This window comes from Alosa pseudoharengus, unplaced genomic scaffold (assembly GCF_046254945.1).
Source record: "Alosa pseudoharengus isolate Yale_2024_CS ecotype anadromous, Long Island Sound unplaced genomic scaffold, YU_APseudo_1.1 YU_APseudo_1.1_scf_7, whole genome shotgun sequence".
Taxonomy (NCBI): Eukaryota; Metazoa; Chordata; class Actinopteri; order Clupeiformes; family Clupeidae; genus Alosa; species Alosa pseudoharengus.
Window position 1 is genome coordinate 33,671,608 of NW_027468859.1, and position 26,467 is coordinate 33,698,074.

At 43.2% G+C, this 26,467-nt stretch overlaps 1 protein-coding gene across 3 annotated transcripts in view; it reads left to right on the plus strand.

The window, feature by feature from the left end:
- The first annotated feature begins 385 nt into the window (after positions 1 to 385).
- Positions 386 to 26,467, plus strand: part of myt1la (myelin transcription factor 1-like, a) — a 49,175-nt gene continuing 23,093 nt past the window's right edge. For 2 of the 3 annotated variants that reach the window (XM_076271992.1, XM_076271994.1), the window contains exons 1-6: positions 386 to 440; positions 1,637 to 1,670; positions 3,030 to 3,092; positions 11,581 to 12,064; positions 15,242 to 15,790; positions 15,992 to 16,502. In XM_076271992.1, the coding sequence (XP_076128107.1) occupies positions 386 to 440; positions 1,637 to 1,670; positions 3,030 to 3,092; positions 11,581 to 12,064; positions 15,242 to 15,790; positions 15,992 to 16,502 (1,696 nt within the window). Of the gene's footprint in view, positions 441 to 1,636; positions 1,671 to 3,029; positions 3,093 to 11,580; positions 12,065 to 15,241; positions 15,791 to 15,991; positions 16,509 to 26,467 lie in introns of all 3 variants that reach the window. The other variant, XM_076271993.1, reaches the window with a different exon arrangement.

Here is a 26,467-nt window from a genome sequence, read left to right on the forward strand (position 1 = left end):
TTGACAGCAGTGATCTGCTATGCTTTAGCTCTTTGAAAGTCAGCTGTTAAATCTGCCACCTGCCTCACAGTGTTTGTCCTCTTTTGACTCCTTCCAGAACATGAACTTTGAAGAGGAGTTCTGAGGTGAGCCCTGTGGTCTTCCCTGCCTTCTCTAACCTAGAACACAAGTCCAAAGCCACCCCCCAATAGTCAACAGACTGCAGGTAAACACCGAACAACACCCGCTGACTACCATGTTTTGACTAGCAAAATGTGTTCCATCTAGCAGCCCTTTCAATTTATTTCTATGCAAAGAGCTTAAAGCATCTACATGTAAAGATTTATTTTACACTATAGTAAATATGATGTTGGTTTTTAATGCTGTTGATGTCTGTTCCATTCAGATGGAGGTGGACTCAGCTGAGAAGCGCCTGAGGACCCGATCCAAAGGAGTGCGAGGTAGGTTGTACCTCAGCATGGAACTGGCACAACACAAGTGAAGGTGTACAGAAGTGTACAGTCATACTACTGTAGGCCCGTAGTGCAGTACAGTAGTATTTTAGTGTCCAAAATACTTTGATACTAAGAAAACTGCAGTTTTGACACTTGAAGTAATGCAGTAAGGGAATTGGACATGCCCTGAGTTGGGAAGATGCATGGAGGTAATAGCCTACGAAATTATACATTATACACAATGTATTTACAGGTATCTGCATGTGAATTATTTATTCAATAGGAAAACAGTAAGCTTTGTGATGGCACATATGTGTCTCTAGGTTGTCCACCTGAAAGGAGCCGGCTATTGTGTTTGATACTCCTCAGGCCATAATCAACAGTAATTTTACCAGTGCATTCTATTTGTTTAGAATTGAATTATGAATTAGCATGGTTGTCAGCATAGGTTACTCATGGTCAAAAATCAAATTGACAATATCAACACTGTGTGAAACTCTTGCTAGCTCACTGTCACGTTCAGGGCTGACTGTTCTGTTAGCCTAGGCTACTCTGAGTGTTCTGTTAGCCTAGCCTAAACTGACTGTTCTGTTAGCTACTCTGACTGTTCTGTTAGCCTAGCCTACTCTTGAGTTTTCTGTTAGCTACTCTGACTGTTCTGTTAGCCTAGCCTACTCTGAGTGTTCTGTTAGCCCAGGCTACTCTGACTGAAATAATGGCTCGTGTGTGTATGAAAAGAGATCCGTGAAGCGACAGACTTCATCTCAATCCCCCTGCCTCGTTCAGTTTTGCTCACTTCTCAGTTATTAATACCAAAGTATGTCAAGTGGCTCTAACTACATGGGTGTTTAATCTGTGTCAACCCCCTCTCCTCCCCCATTTCTCTCCTCATGTACTCCTGCTCAATTCGCCGTCTCCTTCGCTCTTCACTCTGTGTCTCTCCGTTCTTTCTCCTCATTTCCTGTTGCTCTCTCATCTATTGTTTCTGTGTCCTTCTATACATCCTAAATCTCTGCCCTTTTCATCATCTCGCCTCTTCTATCCTTTGCTCATTTATCACTCTTATCCTTGTCTCATCACTTGCTTCCTTGTTGTCTTTTGCTTTACTCGTTTCCCCTCTTCCTCATGGTCTCTTTATCTTTCTACTCCTCCTTATCCCACTCTCCACCTGTTTCCTCTCTTCCCACTCATCTCTCTTGCAGTTCCTCTGGAGGCTACTGCCCAGGACATCTTCAGGTTAGTATATTTTCCCATCATGCACTGCTATGTCTGTCAGTGTGTCTTCTGTCTCTGTGGGGAAGAGAGGTGATCTAACCTTACAGAGACATGAGCGTGCAACTGATCTTGTCGCCTATGCAGTGCCTACAACTAGAGTTTGTCCGTCCTTTTCTCCTTGTAATACTGTATTTGTAACACACTACTGAAATGTTTCAGGGTCCTATTAAGGTGTTATTAATCCTCAAATTCCCACCACCACCCTGCACCACACTAGCACTGCCTCTGTTCAGAAGCATGCTGTTCCAATGGAGTACAGAGAAAGCATGCCATATTTCCAACCCCAATGTTGGACTTCTTACATAGGGCCATTCTTGATTAGGAACATTTTGATATTAACAATCGAAGAACACAACCTCCATGAACATACTGTACAGTCAAAAGTAGGCCCTGAGTCTGGGTTTGTGTGATGATGAATGATCTACATTCTCTATATACTCTATGGACAGACTTCATCCTGAGTCTCCGTCAGTGCTGCACATTGCTGGGCCACCTACACCCGGGCTACATCGGGTTCGCAACTGAAGCGTAAAAATAGTTCTGGAATACTGATCTAATTTATTTGATCGTGCACATCGCTATCACGTCTTGTGTAGCCAGTTCCACTGATAATACAGTGGAAGCTGATTGTTACGCCAACTGAGTACTACGCGAAAGGAGCGCTTCGGTTACGTGTCCGGTGTAGCCTCCCTGTGAGTGCCCATCAGTCCTGCACATTTCTGGGCCATTCAACTGTTTTTTTTTGGGGGGGGGCGGGGGGCACATGAATGATGGAGCTCATAAACAGCTGCCCGCCTTCTCCTGTGGCTGTGGACAGGGGCTTGCGGTGACCCCGTGTAGTAATAAAGCTGAAGAATGCTTTTTATCTGTCTCCTCATTTCACTGCGTCTCCAATTAACGTGACAGAAATAAGCTTATCAGAAACATGCTTATCTGGAGCGAGCAGTTCAACCCAGTTTTGCCCAAGCAGCTGCAGGGGCGGGTCTGCTTGTGTGAGAGTGTGTGTAGGAGAGTGCATTGGAGCTGCCACTATGGATATGAGTTTGTGCAGTGATTAGCACATTATTCACGTTAGTGAATGCGTGTGTGTTGTCTGTATGCTACTGAGACCTTGAATTTCCCCTGGGGATCAATAAAGTCTATCTATCTATCTATCTATCTATCTAGCACATGGCACATTTAAACAATAATGACTCAATACAATGCATGTATATTATGTATAGCAAATGAGCAAACCTAATGCAGTTTTGTTTATATTTGACTGTGTGTGTACATATGTGTTTTTGTTTGGTCCTCACTCTCCCTCTGTTGTATGTGCAGTTGTCCCACACCTGGTTGTGATGGAGGAGGGCACGTGAGTGGGAAATATGCCCGGCACCGCAGGTAAGAGTAGCAGCACCGATCACTTCTCTCAGAAATCAGCTACACGTTAGTTATCATGCCAGCTTCACTCTCTCCATGCAAGCCACACACATGCTAGCTGTACAACGACGGAGCAAAACAGACCTTAGATGTAGGAGCAAGCTAGCATTAAAGGAGAACTACTATATTCTGGCCAATTTTAACACAGAGCTCAGTGGATCATGTTCACGGAATACTGTCGATTGGGAAAATGTGAAAAAGATTGATGCTGTCTGACGTTAGTTAGCTGGCTAGCAGCTAAAGCAGTCAAAGTGTCTACAAGCTATGCTATGAGGGCATGTACTAAACTGTACAGCATCGATTTTTAGACAGCACCGATTTTTTTCACGTTTTTCCGACCGACAGTATTCCGTGGACATGATCAACTGAGCTCCGTGCTAAAATTGGCTGGAGTTCTTCTTTAAGTTAGCAACTTAACTTAAAGAACATTAGTTCAGTTGAAAAGCCATGCCAATATTGAGATTGAGAATTGGTCTGGGGACCCTTTGCTCACTTCAAAAAGGGGCGTAACCAGCAGGTGAAATTAAATTGGTACATTGAACTCTTAATAATTCCGTAAGTACAGCAAACACATCTTTATAGGAAACAAAGGTTTTAAAGTTTATAGTAGAGTAGTCAAATTAAACAGCACTGGTAATAACTCCACTATCTGTCATCATATAAGGCCGGTTGATGGTGGGTGTGATTGGTTCTTGGGTTTTTGGTGATTCGGAAATAGGCTTGAATGGGAAAGTATTGCCAGACGGTTCTGTAGAGCAAATTCAGATGTGTTCACAAATTACATTATAATACAAATTACACTCACTCACTTTTATTTTATTTTTTTCAGTGAGATAGCCAAGTACAAACATTTTAAGCACAGCACACATGTTTTTCTGTGCTGTTTTCACATGTTCTTGATTAGCAACATTAGCCAGCCTCTGTACACATGCTAATTTGACTTATTTTACTAATATTCTTTAGACAACCTGTTGTTCAGAGATTCTGTGAACCAACCCTCATACATGCTCAGGAACATTTGACGAGAGAGAAAGCTCCATGAAAGCTGAAATGCACTACCAATCAGGTTGCCATGGTGACACAAGAAGGAGTGGATGTGCCATCACAGGCGTGTACAATCTGTGTGTGACAGGCAGTGTCATGTATCTGTCTGTGAGGAGATGGATAGAGATATATCATCTCATCTCCCTCTCTTACACTGTGCTCTGAGCTTACGAAATTAGAACTGTAAAGAGCTGTATGGTCTGGAGTTATCAGGATATTAAATTATGCTTACAGAAGAATATAACTTATACTGTCTGGACCAATGCAGCTCCAGCTCCATGAAGTTGAACAGTGTTATTCTGAAATGGTAACTTCCACCTCTTTAGTTACATTACGAAAAGTACAGTTAATCAAGTCTTCCATGTGTCCCATATTGTGCCACATGTTGCTCTTGCTTATTACATATATTATACACAATTTATAAATAGATAACTAGTTTTAGGTTAGATAACTAGGTTTACTATTAGATTTTATTACAAAGTAAAAATGCAGGGTAACACTTTATAATAAGGTGCCATAATAAATAGCAAACTAGTCATTGTGCCAAATAGATATTTTAGTAACAATTTACAAATATTAACAAAAGGTTAGGTAATGACTAGTTTGCTATTTATTATGGCACCTTATTATAAAGTGTTACCAAATGCAGAAATAACAAACGAACGCCACAGAAAACACAAAGTATGCAGAGTGCATATTTCATGCTGTGAACAATGTGTACTTTTCCATTGTGCGCTAGCTTCTCTTTGTCACCATGTTAAAACGCAGAGGTGGTACTTAACAGTCCTGTCACACACATTAGCCAACGCCTCTCTCATATAGCCACAGTTGTAAGGATCTCTCTCTCTCTCTCTTTTTCTCTCTCTCTTCCTGTCTCTCTGTCTCTCTCTCTCTCTCTAGTTCTGTCTTTCTTTCTCTCTAGTTCTGTCTCTCTTTCTCTATCTAGTTCTGTCTCTCTCTTTCTCTATCTGTCTCTCGCTAATTCTGTCTCTCTCCCTTTCTGTCGCTCACACATTGTCCTTATTGTCCACACCCTCTTAAGTACATTTGTCATCAGTAGAACATTTACTGCATGGTAACTCTGCAGTGTCTGCTCTGAGTACTGTACCTTGAACATGCATTCCTCTCGTTCGTTTTCTAATTTTTGTGTTTTTTTTATCTGTTCTGTCTGCTCTTTGCCTTATATCCCCTCTTACTCTCTCTGCCTCTGGATCAGTCTCACATTCAGATTCAAAGGTGCTTTATTAACAATACTGTGTGAGAACAGTGATGCCAAAGAAATGACAAAGTAATAAAACAAGGCCATTAAAGAAAAATAGAAATATCTGTATCACCCTCCCTCCCCCCAACTGCCTCTGTATTACTCTCTCTCTCTCCATCCCTGTAATCCTTTGCTCCTCTCTTCTCCTCATGCTTGCTTCTCCATGTGCTCTCCCTCCCTCCCCCCTCCCTCCCATACCACCTTGATGAAATGACTCATGTGGACTCCTGCCCAGAGTGGTATTATCCAGAGGCGGGTCTCTCTCTCTCTCTGTCTCTCTCTCTCTCTCTCTCTCTCTCTCTCTCTCTCTCTCTCTCTTACTCTCTTCTCTGTGTGTGTTTGTGTGTGTGTGTGCATGTGTGTGTGTGTGTGTGTGTGTCTGTGTCTGTGGCTGTAGCCGTGTATGTATGTATATGTGTACATGTTTGTGTGTGTGTGTGTGTGTGTGAGTGTCTAATTTAGGTCTGACAGGTAGCACTCACTGAAAGGACTGGCAGCTCGCCAACAACACTGCTGCAGACACCATCACACCCACACCAACTGCATGGGCACACATGCCACACACACACACACACACTCAAAACCACTTAGCCCACACTCTCTCCCTCTCTCCCTCCTCTCTCCTCCTCGTATCTCTCCTTCTCTCCTCTCGTCCGTGTCTTCTCATCTCCGGCCATCATCTGTAAGGGCCACCTCACCTCCACTGTGCTCTCAATGGCACTCTTACTTGTTGATTTGTGCCCCAGACACGCAGACATACAAAGTAGCCTAAGCTTCGCTGCTCCACCAGTAATGCTTGGAACATGAGAGTTCCCTCTTAGCGATGGCAGTGTGCTGTGCTGTGTTGTCCTGAATGTGAAGCAGTGTTGTGCTGTGCAGTGCGGTGGTCTATACCAGTATAATTATATATATAATAATTAACATGCTAATCGACTATGAAATGAATTGTTAGTTGCAGTAACTAAAGCCTACAATTAGCTCTGAGGAGAGGATAGTAAGCCCTTATGTTTGTTTGTTTTTGTGGGATGCATAGTTGTATGCACAAATGCATACAGAACACATATTTACCCTCATATATATGGGGGTATATATACACACACACACACACACAGATACACACACACAAATACACATACACACACACACACAAATACACACAATTAATCTGTTCTTTCCTAATCCTCCAGCTTTCCTCTCAATATAGCCCCATTCTCTCTCCTAGCCTCAGCTTCCATTTCTGTGGGAAAATATGGAAACTAAAGACACTTTGTGGTCTGTGCATATAGCTGGCAAGTTTGTGTGTGAGTGTGTGTGTATGTGCGTGTGTGATTGTGTGTGTGATTGTGTGTGTGTGTGTTCTGAGACCTCAGGGTCTGAAATGGGGACAATGTTACAAAAGGTGTGATCGTCCATTGCTGAGTCATCGTCTCAGCGCAGCACACTCTAGGCCAGAGCCCCTGGCTCACAGGCATCATGGGAAGTGTAGTCATTTGGCTCCAGACCACAGCAAGGCTAGTCTAGACTGCAGCACCAAAACTCATTGCTTTCTGTGTTGCTATTTCTGAATGTGAATGAAAACCCCTCCACAGAATTAAAAAAGAATATGTATTTGTAAGAGTGAGGGGGGAAAGAGAATGCATGCTGGTTTGTGTGTGAGTGTGTGTGTGTGTGTGGCAGGGGACTGCTGACTGCCACCATATAGCAGGCAGTCATACAGAGCACATACCCTCTTGCTTTGTTTTGCTTTTTTTACGGGCGTCTGTGAGGTTGAGAAGGCTGGTGGGGGAGCTGACTGTCACACTCCAAATCACTGCCATTCCCTCCCTCCCTCTCTCTCTCTCTCTCTCTCTCTCTCTCTCTCTCTCTCTCTCCCTGCTTCCGTCACTCTCCCTTCACCTCTCTCTCTATTTTTCTTCCTCTCTCTCTCCCTGCTTCCCTCTCTCTCTCTCTCTCTCTCCCTCCATGCCTCCCTCCCTCTCGCTATCCCTCTCCCCTTCTTTCACCTCTCTCTCTTTCTCTCTCTCGATTTTCCCCCTCTTTCTCTCTTTTCCTCGCTTTCTCCTTCTCTTGCTCTATCTTTCTATCCTATGTGCCCCTCAGGGAGAAAATGTCTCCATGGCGACAGTGCTTGAATACGCATGCCAGTAGACAGTGCTGCAACGCACACACACACACACACACACACACACACAGAGACACACACACACACACACACACACACACACACACACACACACACACACACACACACACAGGTGTCTTTGAGCCTCAGCTTACCACAATGGGGCATGTTGAATGGGTCCATATCTATGACTGAGATGTAATGTGAGTGTGTGTGTTTGTGTGTGTGTGTGTGTGTGTGTGTATGTGTGTGTGTGTGTGTGTGTGTGTGTGTGTGTGTAAGAGGGACCCAGAAAGAGCTGTCTAACTGCCTGTGCCACACACACACAGTAATCACTCGACTAGACTAGACTAGACTAGACGCAGTATTCATCAGTATTCTCCAAGGGTCTGCGTTTGGAGAACTGTTTCCCCTGCATGTGGGTGTGGGTGAGGGGTGAGGGGTACACTGGCACCCCTGCAGCAGTGACGGTGGCAGGAGCCCCAGAGCCTCCCCGGCACCCCGTCCAGTCACACGGGGCATTACTAATACTGGGGCTCTGTCCAGTCACACGGGGTATTACTGGGGCTCTGTCCAGTCACACGGGGTATTACTGGGGCTCTGTCCAGTCACACGGGGTATTACTATTACTGGGACTGGGGCTCTGTCCAGTCACACGGGGCATTACTATTACTGGGACTGGGGCTCTGTCCAGTCACACGGGGTATTACTATTACTGGGGCTCTGTCCAGTCACACGGGGTATTACTATTACTGGGGCTCTGTCCAGTCACACGGGGTATTACTGGGGCTCTGCACAGCAGCTGTCCTCCTGGAGCCTTGTCTGAAGGCGATCATTATCCCCCTGCCTGTCTATCGCTCTCTGCCTCTCCTGTCTTTTTTTCCTCCCCTCGTCCCCTCCCTCCCTGTCTCTGTTGCTCTCTCACTCTCTCTCTCTCACACTCTCTCATTGCTCTCTCTCTCTCTCTCGTTGCTCTCTCTCTCTCTCTGTATCTCTCTCTCTCTCTTTCTCCCCCTCTCTTTTACTTCCTTTCATTCTCTCTCTCTCTTTGCTCTCTCTCTGCATCTCTCTCTCTCTGTACCCCCCCTCTCTTTCTCTCTTTTATTCTCTCTCCCTTTCATTCCGTCTCTCTCTCTCTCTTTGCTCTCTCTCTGTATCTGTCGCTCACACAGATCCCTCTTGTCTCTCTCAGTGCACATAATTACAGCCCGGTCCCACTCAAAGCCGACAGTACCACAACCTCAACCAGACACACACACACACACACACACACACACACACACACACACACACACACACACACACACACACTCACACACACACTCAAAGCCGACAGTGCCACAGCCTCAACTAGACACACACACGCACGCACGCACGCACGCATGCACGCACGCACGCACACACACACACACACACACACACTCAAAGTCGACAGTGCCACAGCCTCAACCAGACACACACTCAGACACACACACACCCACACACACACACACACACTTGTATGCGACTGCACAGACACACCACTTTAATTACCTTCGGAGATTTAATTGGTCTGTGCTGCCATTGGGAGTCAGAGATGTGTCCAAGGTCACAGTGATGCCTGCTTTCCCATTCACTCTGCTACACACACACACACACACACACACACACACACACACACACACACACACACACACAAACATGTACACATATACATACATACACGGCTACAGCCACAGACACACACACACACACATGCACACACACACACACACACACACACACACACACACACACACACACACACACACAAAGAGACATACATGTACTCAGCCACCCACGCATCAACACAGACACATACTGTAGTGGCACTTGGTTGCTCTTGTCTGTTGGACACACACACACACACACACACACACACACACAAAGCTTGCACAGACTATCTCTTGTGTCTGACCAAAGCTAAGCCTTGAGTAATTTGTCTTTAACATCTGAAAGTTGCCTTTTATTATATATTCTATGGATTTATTGCAGTGTGCAAATGGTATTGAACATGCATGTTTCCTGAACACCTTTATTGAATATTGTCATGAGGACCTTGCCAGAGGTTAATGATTATGCATAGGGTTGAGTCCTGGGTTATATGACCTTCAAACTGCCTTTGTGCTTTTGGTGTGATATGTCACAAGGTTTCTCACTCATTTAGCCACAAGGTTTCTCACTCATTCAGCCATGTTCATTGTGGGGTTTTAAAGATTTTTGTCCAGCCGAATCTATAGTGATTCGCACATCCGATACACGTGTAGGCTACTGTGAATAACCATGAAATCTTCACAATAGCTGCCTACTTTTCTGTTGACTTTTAGTAAGTGTACTTGTGTTTAGAAACCAGTTATGGAACCATTCTGAGATTATTAGTGACTATATTTACATGGATGGCAATAATTTGACTCTTCGACTAAGAATCGTTGCACTAGCATCAGACACTCCTTCCATATTTGTTTTAGTTCTAGTCGGATGTTATAATGTGTTTAAGTTCTATACCTGTCTGCATATCTCAGTAATGCGGTTATAGTAGTCTTTTGTGTATTAGTCGCATTATGTATAAGCAGCATGATGTAGTTTTATGCAAATTAAAAAAGACAAAACCTTGTATTGACTGCACCCGTGTATTAACTGTGCCCAATATCAGTGAATCAGAATCAGATCAGAAAGAAGAATAAAGACAAAATAAATGCATTCCCATGTATACTGTAGCCCGCCCCTGTGTATTAACCTCATAGCTGAGGACATTTTGCAGAATCAATGTATTCATTGCTTGCTTACTCCAAGTATGCCTTTATTCAGGTTGAGGTAATCAGAAAATGCTTGTAGCATCTTATTCAGAGTATTGTGTTAATCAGGCTAATATTAGGATGTTAATGTCCATGTAAACATATCCATTGCCAGTTTTGTTTTAGCACCATGTTTTGATAAGAGTGGGACTGACACCAAAAGCCCTTCCAAAAGTACAGATTGAAGTTCACAAATGTACCTCTTCTATCCTCTCACAAACAGCAACCTGCTACTGCTAACTGTGGGCATAGTGAAAATAGACGAATTGATTAAAAAAATTCCACATCAAAAGCTAATATAATTGTGCAGGTTGTTTGAGGCTAATTAAAACAGCGTTAACCCACTGCTAATCCCTGTTATGGGGTTTTTATGTAATTGAGGTCTTGCTAAATGTGGCCATCTTCAAAATGTAATGCAATCCTCTTAAGTGAGTCTGATTTGTGTATTTCCGTAGCAAAATTGCCTCAGAATACCAGTGGCAATAGCATCTGTTTGAGGGTGTATTTGTGGAGGAGCCTGGAGCCTCGATCCTTCTAAAATGATTTAGAATTGTGCATTCCAGAGCTGGAGCCATGGCACTAACTGAGACTCATTGGTGCCTATTACTGTAGATGCAGGCGCACGGAAATGATTAGCACATATCGGGCTTAAATTGGATTTTAGAGGTGCAGTCTCCAAGCAGCTGAATATTTTAGGCTGGGATTTCCAAAGGCTGCAGGCTTTTGGGATGTAGCAGGACTATCATATCTGTGGGGGCATTTCCTTGACAAATCATGAAAGCATGAATGGCTTTGTTTGAAACCATAGTGTTGTAAAATGTATCATTAAATTATGTCGGACAATATCTCTGTGACATTACTTGAATATTTCTTTCACATATGTGACCTGTAATAGCCTAGTATGCAAGGTAGAATCATGAAAGCATGAATGGCTTTGTTTGAAACCATAGTGTTGTAAAATGTATCATTAAATTATGCCGGACAATAGCTCTGTGACATTTCTTGAATATTTCTTTCACATATGTGACCTGTAATAGCCTAGTATGCAAGGCAGAATAAAAAGCACCTTGCATGTTGAAATGACATTTCAGTCTTTTACATCTGCTTGCTTCAATACTGAAATTTCTCTCTCTCTCTCTCTCTCTCTCTTTTTTTTTGTGTGGCCATGTGTGTGCGTGTGTGTGTGTGCTTGTGCTTGTGCTTGGGTAGTGTGTACGGTTGTCCTCTGGCTAAGAAGAGGAAGAGCCAAGAGAGGACCTCCCTGGAGCCAGTGACCAAACGGCTAGATCTCCACTACAGCCGACCAATGGAGGAGGGGAACCTAGGGGAACTTGACGAGGAAGAGGAGGATGAAGAAGAAGAGGAGGAAGTAGAGAGAGAAGAGGGACAGGAAGTGGAAGCTGATGACGAAGAGGAGTTCTCTGAGGAAGAGGAGGAGACAGGGGAGATGGAGGAGGAGGAAGAGGAAGGCGACGAAGAGTACGAGGATGGAGAGATCGAGGGAGAGCTGGAGGGAGATATGGAGGGAGAGGTAGAGGGAGAAGAGGTGGAGCAGATGGAGGATGATGAGGATGATCAAGAGGATGATGACAACAGTGAAGAGGAAGAGGATGAGAATGAGGAAGATGATGATGAGCATGAGGAAGATGAAGAGTTCTGTGATCAGGGTCACACCCAAGGTGAGCTCAACTGTGTGGCGCATTACAGCAGTGCCCAAAAAACACAACTGGTTCCAGAGTATTCAATTGATTGTGGCGAGAGTCTAATATTTAAAACATTTTAAGTCTGACATACAAAAAAATAGTTCAATAGTAAGAAGACTGATACATTTCTCCCTATAGACTATTACTGTAAACACCATCCCGTTCTAGCCTCCAACACACTTTAAAAGAGAAAATCACTTCATTTCAGAGTTCATGAGCTAAGAATCCTGTCCATCTTTGCCTAAGCTCCACTTATTTTACCATCACTTTGAGATTAATGCAGGATACCTACCCCAGTATTTTGAGGTCTGAATCTGTGTGTTCCTTAAACCTCCCTTAGAAAAATGTTGCATTTTGTTTCAAACCATCACAAAAGCCTTTCAGTGCATCACCCTGTATGGAATACTTTAGAATTTAGAATACTGTGAAGAAAACAGGTTGCATAGAGAATTGCAGATATGGCACAGAATGAGCTATTCAACACATTGAAATTATTTTATTAGGATAGCCCCTTGAGATGTGCCATCTCGTTTTCGAGGGGGTCCAGGACAAAATATAACAGAAACAAGACACACATCTCTCTGCCTGAAAAGAGTAATCAAATCAGCGCTTATCCAAGGAAGGTGCCTGCCTTTTACTTTGATAGTTTTCAGCGGAGCATGTTTGTTAATAACTATATTCAGTTCTGAATGTAAAAAATCCCACGCGTCTTGGACACTTGGTATTAACTGATACCTATCCCAGTTAATTGAAATTATATCATTAATAAATTGATCTACATTTAGTTTTTTATATTGTCTAATTGTAATTAGTTTGGGAGGTAATTTAGGCAGTTTGATTTTCCATATACAGTACACAATTGCATGGTCGCTGAAACAATCAGACATAATTCCTGATTTTAAGAACCTGTGTGGATGAGAGACTAGTATCCAGTCAAGCAGGGACCGACATGTTGGTGTAACACGGGTGGGTTCACTGATTAACTGGGTTAGATTAAGATTTCCAAAACTATTTTTATCCTTAGTAGCAGATTTATCAAGCCAATTTTTGTTGAAATCACCCAATAGTATAAGCTTCGTTGTGTCTTTAATAGAATTATTGGTAGAGATCATGTAATTTATAGATTCAACAGGTGCAGAGGGAGGTCGATATATATTTCCAATGGTTATATACTTATTTGCATGCAGAGTTATTTTTACAAAAATGCACTCAAAGTGCAGAGGTTCAATATCTGGCATAATTAACTCTGAGACTAGATTAGAAGACACATATGTAGATACACCACCACCTTTTGCACCTCTATTAACCCTATATAAAACATAATTAGCTAGTTCAATTTTATTGTTAGGTATTTTATTAGTAAGCCAAGTTTCAGATAAAGTAATAGCAGCCGGTTTATACTGTTCAATACTCGAAGAATATATTTTAGGTAGTAGACTTAAGTGAATTATTTTCAGACCTTTATCACCGTCCAGTACAATATTTAAAGTTTAAGAAAGTAAATTCACTGAACAGACATTGTAGAACTGAATAAGTAAGAGGGAGTCAATGGTAGGACTCAAAATGATAAAGTAAATAGTCATTAAAATTAAACATACAAAAAACAACATAACACATAACAGATTCACACACACAAAGACAAGACAGGACAACAAAACACAAACACAAGACTAGCCTATTAATCCAGGTCCCCATGCCCAGATTTTTTGGTGAGTAAACCAAAAAAAAATTAAAGAGATCAATTCTGAGCTTGGCCTGCTACACAGAGAAGACATTAGAGTGGCTCAAAACAAAACTTTTATTGATATATTAGCCTAAGTCAGGTGCCTCTGACAGGTCATTTTTAAATTATTAAGGATAATACTTATGATCACATGTATGAAAAATAAATGCAAAAGAAAAAATATTATATATCCTTAACAGGAGCAACAAAATCTGCATCAGGGGAGACTTAGGCCTAACAGTGGAGACAATTTATGGCTACAACTACAACATTCAGAGTGCTAGGATAACGAAGGGAATACTCGAGACCCATATCCTGGAGCATCCGTTTAACCTCGTCGAAGGCTTTATGTTTCCTTGTCAAGTTAGTGCTGTAGTCCGGCCAGGTAGATGAAGATGCGGCTGCCATTAAAAGTCAGATCTTTTTTCCACAAGCTATATGGCACAGAATGAGCTATTCAACACATTGACCTGCTCATATGCAACATTAAGACACATAAAATATGTCAGGTGACCTATGGACATTGTTGATGGCAATCACCACCCTCACTCTCATCATTCAATTGTGTTGAGATGTTGATGAACTAGCGAGCTAATTATCTAATGTTTATATAGTGTGGCTCTTCTATTAGTCCTATTTGACTCAGACTTAGACACAGTGGTTTGAAAGCGTCAATAGTTTTTGTTTAAGACTGTGAATTTTCTTTGTTTTAATAGTTAACCGTCCTACCACTGTGAAGCACCTGATTGCGCAGCTTCAATTGGACAACACGTGGAATATTCCACTTTATCATGTTTCACATCCACATTGTGTAAATGTGTCCTTCAATTATGATGAATTATGGTTATATGGCCATAAATTAAGTCAAATGTATGTCCGGAAAGGTATCCATAATAATGAAAATAGATATATGTATACAATTTTAATCAACTTTCAAGCCTCAGGATGAAAGGAATCTAATCTATTCAAGATTGTGAGATAGCATTTCAGTGATGTTTACCAATGGGAAAAATCTCAGTAATTTTTTCCATTAATTTTTAAAATCTGAAATAATTAGTCATTCACTGTCTTAGACTGGTGTTCGCTTGCCTAATTAATTTTTATCTTAATTGAAACAGCCCCTGATGAAGAGAATTGCTAAATAATTTATAGTGACATAAAAATGCAAAACACCTGATATTGACAACTGCAATATCAATGCATACATTAATTTCCCCTTTTAGTTATTAACTGCATTCCCAAAACATGTCATGCTCTCTCTCTCTCTCGCTCTCTCTTTCTCTCTCTTTCTCTCTCTCTGTAAGTTTCTCTCTCTCTTTCATTTACTCTCTTATCATCTGTATCTGTCTTTCTCTTGTTCTCTGTAACTTTCTCTCTCTCCCTTTCTGTTATTCTCTCTTCAGAGAGCTGTTACACAAATGGCGGACAATCACACGTAGAGAAGGACGTGGACACCAACAACAACAGTGGCGTCGTCGGGGCGACCGGCCCCAACCCGGCCAACGGCGAGGAGTATGAGAACTACGACGAGCTGGTGGCCAAGTCACTGCTCAACCTGGGCAAGATCGCCGAGGACGCCGCCTACCAGGCCATGACCGAATCGGAGATGAACAGCAACTCCTCCAACAGCGCCGAGGAGGATGACGAAGACCACGACGATGATGACGATGATGACGATGATGACGAGGCGGGGGTTGGGGGCCGTAAGAACGGCGCCCTCAGCGTCGACCTGGACAGCGACGTGGTACGGGAAACGGTGGACTCCCTCAAGCTGCTGGCCCAGGGCCACGGCGCCGTGCTGCCCGAGGAAGGCTACCCACACGCGGCCACCGCAGGCGACGGGGGTGGGGGTGGCGCTGGTGGTGGTGGAGGTGGTGGAGGTGGTGGGCCTGCAGGGGAGGAGACTCAGGAAGAGGAGTGCCTGAGTAGCCTGGAGTGCTTGCGCAACCAGTGCTACGACCTGGCGTGCAAGCTGAGCGAGTCGCAGCTGCCCGCGCCTGACCACGCGTCTCTCCCACAGCATCAGCACCAGCAGCAACATCATCATCATCAGCATCAACAGCATCAACATCAGCAGCAGCAGCAGCAGCAGCATCAGCACCACCACCACCTCCAGCACCTGCAGCCCGTGGGCCCAGACGGCCATGGCCTCCCGCCACAAATGCACCTGTACGGGGCAGGCATGCTGGCAGAGCAGCCTCAGCACCACCAGCAGCAGCACCAGCAGCAGCAGCACCAGCAGCAGCAGCAGCACCAACCCCTGGAGCGTAGCTACTCGGACATGGTCAACCTGCTGAAGCTGGAGGAGCAGCTGAGTCCAGTGTCCCACGGCAGCGGTGGCGGCAGCGGAGGAGGAGGGGGGGGGGTTTACGGGGCGGTGGTGCAGCAGCCGCCGCCCGACGAGGACACCACCTCGGTGACATCCGAGCGCTCGGACGAGGCCTACGACATCACCAAGGGCAATCTGACGCTGCTGGAGAAGGCCATCGCGCTGGAGTCGGAGCGCGCAAAGGTGATGCGTGACCGCTCCGCCTCGGAGCAGGGACCGCTGGGACGCAAGGACAACCACCATCACCACCACCACCACCACCACCATCACCACCATCGCGGGCACGGGCACGGTGAGCACAGCCCCAGACAGAGCAGCGGAGCAGAGGAGAGGAGGGCACGCATGCACCATGAGGGGGCCAAGAGGGCCTACTACAGCAAAGGTAATATTATAATAATAATAATAATAATAATAATAATTATAGCACAGCAGTCTCGACCATCATGTATCATATCATCTGCAAACAGTACACCACATGTAGAATGTGAAAGTCTCTGCCATGATGTTTGTGCAGTGTTCTCCCAAATACAGTAACATATGCGCTAATGCAGATAGATAGATAGATAGATACTTTATTGACCCCATCTATCTGTCTATCTATAATGCAACACTGCAGCAAAGCACTGTGGACCCTCAGCTCCATAGCAACGCTACTGTACCTTCCTTAAACAAATCTTTGAGCCATTCTAATAACTGTCCCTGACTGCAGTTTGCACCCTAGGGAGAGATTTCAGAAATTCATTAGCTTCTGTCAATGCAGTTTTGTATGTCATTAATTTTTTGTTGAGCCTACTATATTGACATTCTGTGTTTCTCATGAATTGAAGAAAGCCTCCCAGCAGTGATATGCAATTTTCTACTAGTCTATAATGACCTATAGTACTTAATGTAATCAGTAAACATGAACAAACAAAGTGCATCTGCAATAATAAATAAGTAATTATCACCTATATAAATGGATGGTTGCTCCAGCCATGATTATATTTGAACCAATTCATTTATATTTGCATTGATGTTCATGAGATGTTAATTAAATAGCATTGATTAGTGTATAATTCATAAAAAGCAAAACACTTTGGTTGGTTGGCGCCTGGATTACGTATGAGTACACAGATGGACAAACACACATTCTATTGTCTCTAAAGGCGAGCTCTTCCCCAGCACAGACAAACAAGCAAAAGACAAACAGGGTGTCTGACTGTAAACAGAGACATAGACACAGTTGACCTGCAGCACAACAGAAACTTCTACACAGATGGGGACACACAGACATCAGACAGACATGGTAGCTATAAAGATAGGCACACAGAACACACCCAAGGGAGACAGACAAAGAGACCAACTTACATACGTACCTGCCAGACAGATAGATAGATATACAGACTGGCAGTCAGGCACACAGGCTAACACCCGATTCACACATGATGCGTTGCGAGTGCATGGCAGCTGCGTTAACTCTCTGCTTTCGTTTCGGCTCCCATGTTAACAGGTTAGAGCTTGCACACTGCCTGCGTGACACGCGCGTCTCAGGCGCGGCTCCAGCCGCACAGCAAACCACGTGCCAGCTGGAAATAGGAACGACGCCTACTTTTCACACAAGAGGCAAGCGTGTTGGAATCGTTCTCAGCTAAAAGTGACAGTGGAAAGATATTTGAATAGTCAGGCTGGCAGCAGCAGCAGCGCATCACAGATGTTTCTGGTACGATTGCTCACATGAAACTACGACGCAGCGGTGATGGAACAGAGAGGGAACTGAATTTAGCGCTACAGAGAGACTAGCCTCTACGAGCACCAAGGCTACAGGCAGCTAACGGGAGAGTACAGCAGCTACGCTGCAACCATAACAGGGGCAGCACAAGAGGCAGACCAGACACAGGGGCAGACGCCCCTCCTGGAGAGGGCTGTGGCTGTGGGTGTAGCAGGAGAGGAGAGGATAGAGAGGAGAAGAGAGAAGAAGAGAGGAAAGAAGAGGAGAGGAGAAGAGAGGAAAGGAGAGAGGAAAGGAGAGAGGAGAGGAGAGGATAGAGAGAAGACAGAAGAAGAGAGGAGAGAGAAGAGAGGATAGAGAGAGGAGAGGAAAGGAGCGGAGAAGAGAGGAAAGGAGAGAGGAGAGAGAGGACAGGAGAGAGAGGAGAGGAGAGGATAGAGAGGAGAAGACAGATGAAGAGAGGAGAGAGAGAGGAGAGGAGAAGAGAGGAAAGGAGAGAGGAGAGAGAGGTAAGGAGAGAGAGGAGAGGAGTGGAGAGGAGAGGAGAAGAGAGGAAAGGAGAGAGAAGAGAGGAGGGGAGAGAGAGGAGAGGAGAGGAGAAGAGAGGAAAGGAGAGAGAAGAGAGGAGGGGAGAGAGAGGAGAGGAGAGGCCTGGCCTGTCAGCCATGAGTAATGGCCATTTGCACGGGCCGTTAGTGCTGCAGATCTCATCTGCTGGATGCTGTTCCATGGCCTATTTACTCTCCCTCTCAGACCTCTCCACACACATACAAGCTCTCTCTCTCTCTCTCTCTCTCTCACACACACACACACACATACACACACACACAGATGCTCACTCTCTCTCTCTCTCACACACACACACACACACACACACACACACACACACACACACACACACACACATACCACACAGATGCTCACTTTCTCTCTCTCACAAACACACACACACACACACACACACACACACACTCACACACATACCACACAGATGCTCACTTTCTCTCTCTCACAAACACACACACACACACACACACACACACAGATGCTCACTCACACTCATGAATACACACACACACACACACGTTCACTCTCACACACACATACACACAGACGCTCACACACACACACACACACACACACACACACACACACACACACACACACACACACACACACACACACACTTCATGCAGCTATTCTGTGGCATCTCACTGAGCAGCTGGTAGCCCTCACAGTACATCAGCCTCAGGTACACTTAACCAACAGGATCCTCGGCAACCTGCAGTGTCAATCACACTCATATGGTGCCTACTGTACATCACCCATACTGCACTGCACTGCACTGCACTGAGGACTGGTGCCTACATCACCCAAACTGCACTGCACTGCACTGAGGACCGGTATCAGATGTGAACAGGGACCAAGGAACTTAATGGTGTACACACTGGATCTACAGTAACAGATAGTTACTTCAGAGTTTCAGCATGAAGTCTAAATAACTTAACCACAAATATCATGTTCATTGCCATGATATTATTGCCAAGATCTTCAAATCCACATTACAAAAATATTATATACTTGACAAAGTACAAAAAGAAGGATATTAATCCTTTTGTGGAAAAATGTTTTGACATTATTAGGTTATTAGGTTATTTGACATTATCTGTTATTCCATTGGTTGATGATATGTAGTGGGAAAGCACACCATAAAAGGGCAAAGGCATAGAGGAAGTATACCTGTAAGGTTCCAAACCTCCTGCTGATGTTCCGTGACTTCCAGCAGTGTGAAAGGTCCTGATGATAACCCAGCCAGTTCTCATCTGCCTGGGTTCTGTCCTATATGCTACGGTTCTCCACTGGCTGGGTTCTATCCTATATGCTACGGTTCTCCACTGGCTGGGTTTTGTCCTACCTGCTACGGTTCTCATCTGGCTGGGTTATGTCCTATCTGCTACGGTTCTCCACTGGCTGGGCTCTGTTCTATCTGATACAGTTCTCCACTGGCTGAGTTCTATCCTATCTGCTACGGTTCTCCACTGGCTGGGCTCTGTTCTATCTGATACGGTTCTCCACTGGTTGGGCTCTGTTCTATCTGATACGGTTCTCATCTGGTTGGGCTATGTTCTATCTGATACGGTTCTCCACTGGCTGGGTTCTGTCCTATCTGCTACGGTTCTCATCTGGTTGGGCTCTGTTCTATCTGCTCGATTTAATCACCAGACAGGTGGTGTCTCTGTAGCTGCCTTCAGTATGCTTAACAGCATCCACCCACATCATCCCTCCTACCCATTCTCCCTGTTAAACCTATGCAACAGATTGAATTATTCATTAGAGATCTCAATGGTAAAATGAAGTGATGATGAATAAGAAAATCATGTTAACTTTTACAATGGAAGGCATTGTATTATATGATTAAATGACATTTTTCTTATACCATAGCATAGTTCTCTGCATAGGACCACAGTTAGAAATGTTTCTCTGGCTGCTCGGACATAAAGTGTGAAAACACGGTAATGATCTGTAACCATTAATATTTGATACCGGGAAAGCATGAGTAGCTCCAGAAGCTCCAGTTCTGCACTTCCAAAACATGTTCTCCTGAACTTCAGTAGCCATGGCTCATTAATGTCCCCATGATGAGGTTTCAGTGGGCAAGACAGAACACACACGCTACATGGGCTCATTGGTATCATACTTCATCTTGGGATCGTCATACGTAGAGCTGCAGAATACATCCTCACATGCATGTCTGGATCTTTTGGACTCTGAGCAGATATGTAGCCATAGTGAATAGCAGCTAATTTGGGGAAGGGAACCAAGAACTGTCCTCCAGTGGTTTCATGTCAGACTGATGTACTATACGTGAAAGCTCATTCTCTTAGGTATGTGCTGCAAAGGCAAGAGGCTATTGCCCCAGTCCTGGTCTACCGAGATGCCCTTCCTTTTTCCTCTGACGTGCTCTTCATCATCCTGAGACACACCTCCACTTCCTCCTCCTCCTCCTCCACCACCTTTGTCTAGAGCTCCAGCTGCCACTTCAGTCCCTACTTACAGTCTGTGGCAGCCAGGTATCTTGATGTTTGAGAACAAACTAGACTCAACTAAGAGTCAGAAGTGGCGTCTTACGAGACGGTCCTTAGAGGCTCCTGGCCTCTCCCCGGAGAGCCCGCCAGGATGAGAGGGGGGTGGGAGGAGTGCGGAGGAGTGATGGCTGAGACATCCACCACCACCACCACCTCCGCCGCCGCTGCCACTGCTACCCCCAGGGCCCCAGACCCCAGCTCCTTCCGCACAGACCCCCCGCGGGAATACCGATAAGCCGCTTTCTCGGCGTCTCGGCTCTCTGTGTTATTTCCCTGGAGGGGAACATTTTTAATGAAACATGAAATTGCATTTCTGCGGTGCCGGGATCTGACAGTTGAGCCGATTTCTCCCATCCTGTGTACCCACTTCAACCCTATCCCCGATCCCACCCTCTCAACACACACACACACACACACACACACATACACACACACAGGCCACATGTCATGTTCAACCTAACCCACCAATATGGTGTATCCTGAACACATGTCACATAGAAAATCGTTCAAAATGCATTGTATCATTTTGATATTCAGTATTCATATATATACCACTGCAAATTTTTCTGATTTTCCTACGGTTGCTGATTGACATTCAAATGAGTTGACGGAAATATTCAAAATTAAGAGACCACTGCAAATTTGGATATGACCGTCAACTCATTAGAATCATCAGCAACCGTAGGATGACATCAGAAAAATGTGCAGTGGTCTCTTCATTTTTTCCAAAGCTGTATACTGTATATAGGAAGGCCTCTTTGGCGTCATTATTTTCCTGGAGTTTAGGAGGAAGTTGTCTATAACAGTTTTTTTCCATAAGGGGTTATAGTCCATGAGGCCCAAAAAGGGGCGTGTCACTACCACTTGGGGGGGCAAATTCTCACTATATTTTTCTGAAAGCTACATATCTCTGGAGTATAAAATGGTATGATAGCAAGTTGGATCTTGTAGCTTTGTGGCTGTACAGGCCTTCAAAGTTGACCTCTGATTTGAAAAAAGGAAATTCCGCCTATTGGCTTTTTTTTTTAAACCACTCATAAGAGCCCAGAAAATAATTCAAACCTCATTATTACTGATGCATATGTGGTGTTTGATGTTGGCATACATATTTTGAATCATTATGTGATTTTGCCCTTCATTTTGGTTGATAAAATTCAAGATTTATGTGTAATAATGAGCAAATCTACGTTTTCAGAGACACAACGTGTTGCAGCACTAATAGAAATGCCCACTACCTCATTAATCATTGTATTTATACCTTCCTACCTCTCAGCAGAGACTTGAAATACAAATTATTACATAGGTCTGCATTGCTATGCTATTTACTATTTGTAAATGTACTATTCGGAAACACCCCAAAATTCTGTAAATTAGTATTTTATTAAAACTACCCATAAGAGATATTCCAAGAGATCAAAACATCATGATTACCAATCACATATTACCTTTACATTCAAGGAATACCATATGAAATTTGTTCACATCACCACATGTACCCAGCTTAACATAAATATTATAATTTTATAATGTCCAGGGCACATGAAATACATACAGTAATTTCCTGTGTATTAGCCTAATTGTGTATAAGCCACAGGACAGTGTTTTATGCAAGTTAAAAGAAACAAAACCATATACCATATTAACTGCCCCCGTGTATTAACCTCATAGCTGAAGAAATTTTGCAAAATCATTGTATAAGCTGCAGCTAATAGTTGGGAAATTATGGTAATTGCATCACAGGTGCTAAAATGATCTACATTATACATTTCAGTTGTACTTTTGACTAGTAAGAATGTGGGAATGAGATGTAGATGAACTGGTTGGTGAAAATATTCATACTTTACACATTGTTATCATTATGTACAATTATTATTATTATTATTATTATTATCATACTTAAAATTGTCTTTCATCTGATGTTAAAATAATTTCCATTGAAAAAAAATTATAACTATTTTCCAAGACTTGATCTACAAGTACATACATTTACAACCGTTTTAAAAATTCTACACAGTTAGATCTGATGAGACAGAAACTGAAATTGGATCAATCCATTTTCAGAGGAACATGAGTTCATTTGCATATCTACAGCAGGCAAAGCAACACAAGGTTAGGGATGATCTGATTCAGGCTCATACTACAGGCAAAGATCATGACATAGAGGCTGGAGTCAGATACACCTAAGTACAAATTCCATGATACATTGACAAAGCAAAAATTAAATACATACGAGCATACATACATTACGAGCATGAGTCAAAAAAGAAAACACAGGCACATGGCAAGACCATCATGTTAAAGACTGGACATGAGAGAAGTCTTTTGTCACCCTTTGGACCTTAACCATGGTCATTGGCGACACCTGAGGGGACCCCAAGGAAAACCTCTAAAGCAGCACTTGCAAAGCATTTGCAGAAACTTGCATCACTATCAGATAATCTTCCAGATGAATATAATACAGCAACAATCATTGATGGAATGTCTCTGGTCCAGAAGGTCAATAACAATGTCTCAACTTATGCAGACATTGCTGCTGCTATTCATAGCATGATCCGTAAAGAGGCAAAGCAGAGGCAGATAATTTTTTAGATTAAATTAGATTAGATTTAATTTTATTGTCATTGTGCAACGATGTACAACGAAATGCAGTTTGTGTCTAACCAGAAGTGCAAAAAAGCAGAAAAGTACAATGTGATATACACAGTGTAGGCAGGTAGTGCATAGACAGGACAAGAAATATAGTGCAGTGTAGACAGTAGTATACAGTTGTTTTGCAGAAGGTGGTTTAGAGTAGCATAAATTAAATATAAATATGTGCAGTGTATTAGCAGTTACCTTATAAGAGCAGAATAAATATGGCTATGTACTGTAATATGAACAATGTATGAACAACATGTACAGGTATGTGCAATGTAGTGGCGGTACCATTATAGTAGTAGTAAGAACAATATAGATATATGCAGTGTATTAACAGAATATATTTTTTCAGAAAAACTTAGTATGAACCATATAGACAGATAGGTACAGTATGTACAACTATGTGCAGTGTGGTAACAGTACCATTGTAGTGCAGAAACAGTAACATTACAATAGTATTAATAACTAGATGTACCGCGTAGCGGTACAAAATATGACCGCCGCTCAGTCCTGCACATCCATTCCGCGAAAATAAATCATATTAATGAATTTGTCTCCATCTTCTACTCCATTCCTCACTCTTGAAACTTTTGTGTATGCTTGTTTGAAATGTGTGTTTGCACACATTCCGCACACAAAGTAGCCTACTGGCGCTGCAAAGGTGAATAGATTTGTTTCTGGGCCAAAAAATCTGTAACATTGTTATAAAACCTTTAAAATCTCTAAACAATCACAAGTAGGGCAGTTCATCACAGTCCATCCATTGCAACTGGACTGATGAAAGGTACACCTGTAGGCTACATTGTATTTGGGAAAAGCAGAAGGTAGCAGCATAATGTATTTATTTATTTATTATTAAACAAAACAATCCCTGTCAGTTCCATGCAGTTTTCAACAGCTATCAAGAAGAGAGGTCATGTCATGGATTTTTGTGAATGTTTCTTCTTCTACATATGCATAAGTTTAGTCATCTAGTTCAAATGATATTCAGCTTTATTGTCAATGCACAAATGAAATACCAGTAGTCTAAAACAAAATGCCGTTTTTCCCAGTGGTGCAAATAACTGACATGTCCAAAGGGCCTTCATGAAATGCGTTGCGAGACTGTTCATACACATTTTAACGGGCAAAGTTGAAGAGCTACTCTCCGTTATTGTTTGTGCAAATAATATGCTGATTCATGTTCCCTTGCATTTTGCAACCATGAGGTCAATGGTTAAGCTCAATCTTTTGACGCAATCTTTTGATTTTCACCCAGCCTAGTCCATGGTAGGCGCCCGATAGAAATATTGTTTAATTTTGCGATTGAGATATCCACGCACTGGCGCCCCCCCTGCGACGTGTTCGCCCCCCGGTTTTAGAGCTATTCTAAATGCAAAAATGCATAGAGGGAGTTATGACAAAACCGTGACTGTTAACAAACTATAAGCTATATAAGGTAGGCCCTATGCTAGGCCTATTACACAACACAAATTGTCGCTAGGCTATGCTGGCGACCCAAATAAAATCTCCGTTGGAACCAATGGCTTACACCTTACAGTATCAAGCTGCCACCTCTTGGCGAAAAAGTTAATAGTTTTGCATATCAGTAGTAATACATTTCACGTAGCTGTGAATCACGGAAAGGGCGAATGAAGTGGACACTTCTAAACGGAACCCAACCCACTGTACAGTAGCTCAAGGTCTGTGGCTAAAGCAGCCATAATGAAAGCGTTATCATTGTTTGGATACTTCACACACACGTGTTTTTTAATCGCATAGACTACAACTACCAAGCTGGAATCAAAGCACATCGACTCCCCTCTCACACCCTAAACACGCACTTCGAACAAACAAAAAGCGCCTCAGTCTCACGGAATAGCCATAGGCAAAACTGTATCTGACCCTTGTAACGTTGGTACTAAATCATTCATCGCAAAGAATGATTTTTGTAGCACGTGCAACAAATATGTGTAGGTACAGCCCTGCCCTGAATACATCTCAACGTGCGCTCTAAAACATCTGGTTTAAATGGAGATTGTAGATCATCACGGGATCATAGACAGGTTATCTTTCAGGTAGCCTATATATTTTCCATTAAAAAACCATCACGTAGCGAACGTGTTGTGGCTAACTCACTTAGCTCCTGTTAGTAGCCTAGGTTATGGTCATAAGCAAATGAGATGACAGTCGAAAGATACAATTAGTGCTGTTATCGATTTGCTTGGTAGCTTATAAACGCATTTATGGTTTTCTACAAATACATCAATAATCAAATTGGCCTCCATCACTCAACCATGCTAACGGTAACATTATTTTACCTACGTTCTGCTATTGATAGGATTAACGTAGCCTACCTGCAGTAAAAAACAAGCATGTCCGATAAACATTCTCAGATTTATTTCGGCTTCAAGAGGAAATGGGAATTACATGTCATGCAGAAATCATCCTACCCTTAGACGTTCTCTGCGGTAAACTACTGTAGCCTACAGTCTTGTCCTTGTAGGAAGCATAGTGTCTTTCCAACCCATTTAAGATTAACTTCCAACAAAATTACGTCTCACTGCAACGATGCGCCATCTAGTGGACAAACGACTACTTATCGCCAATACTGGAAATGCAGCCATGATGATGATGATGAATATTTATTTTGGCTTTCTTTTAATCCTACTGAATTTGTAATTATGTATCGGCCGTTCTAATACCGATAGTATGTGGGTGCCTGTGTGTGTGTGTGCATGTGTATATGTGTGCACCACCATCTACAGGCCAATGAGTGTAGAGTCACTAAATGTACACATAACTTAATTTTTTAGACCCCCCCATGGATGAAATTCTACGAAACTTGGCATACCCCCAGAGAATGTCAGGTTAATCATACACATAAAATTTGGTGCAGTTCTGAACGTCTTTACTGAAGAGAGGGGCGAT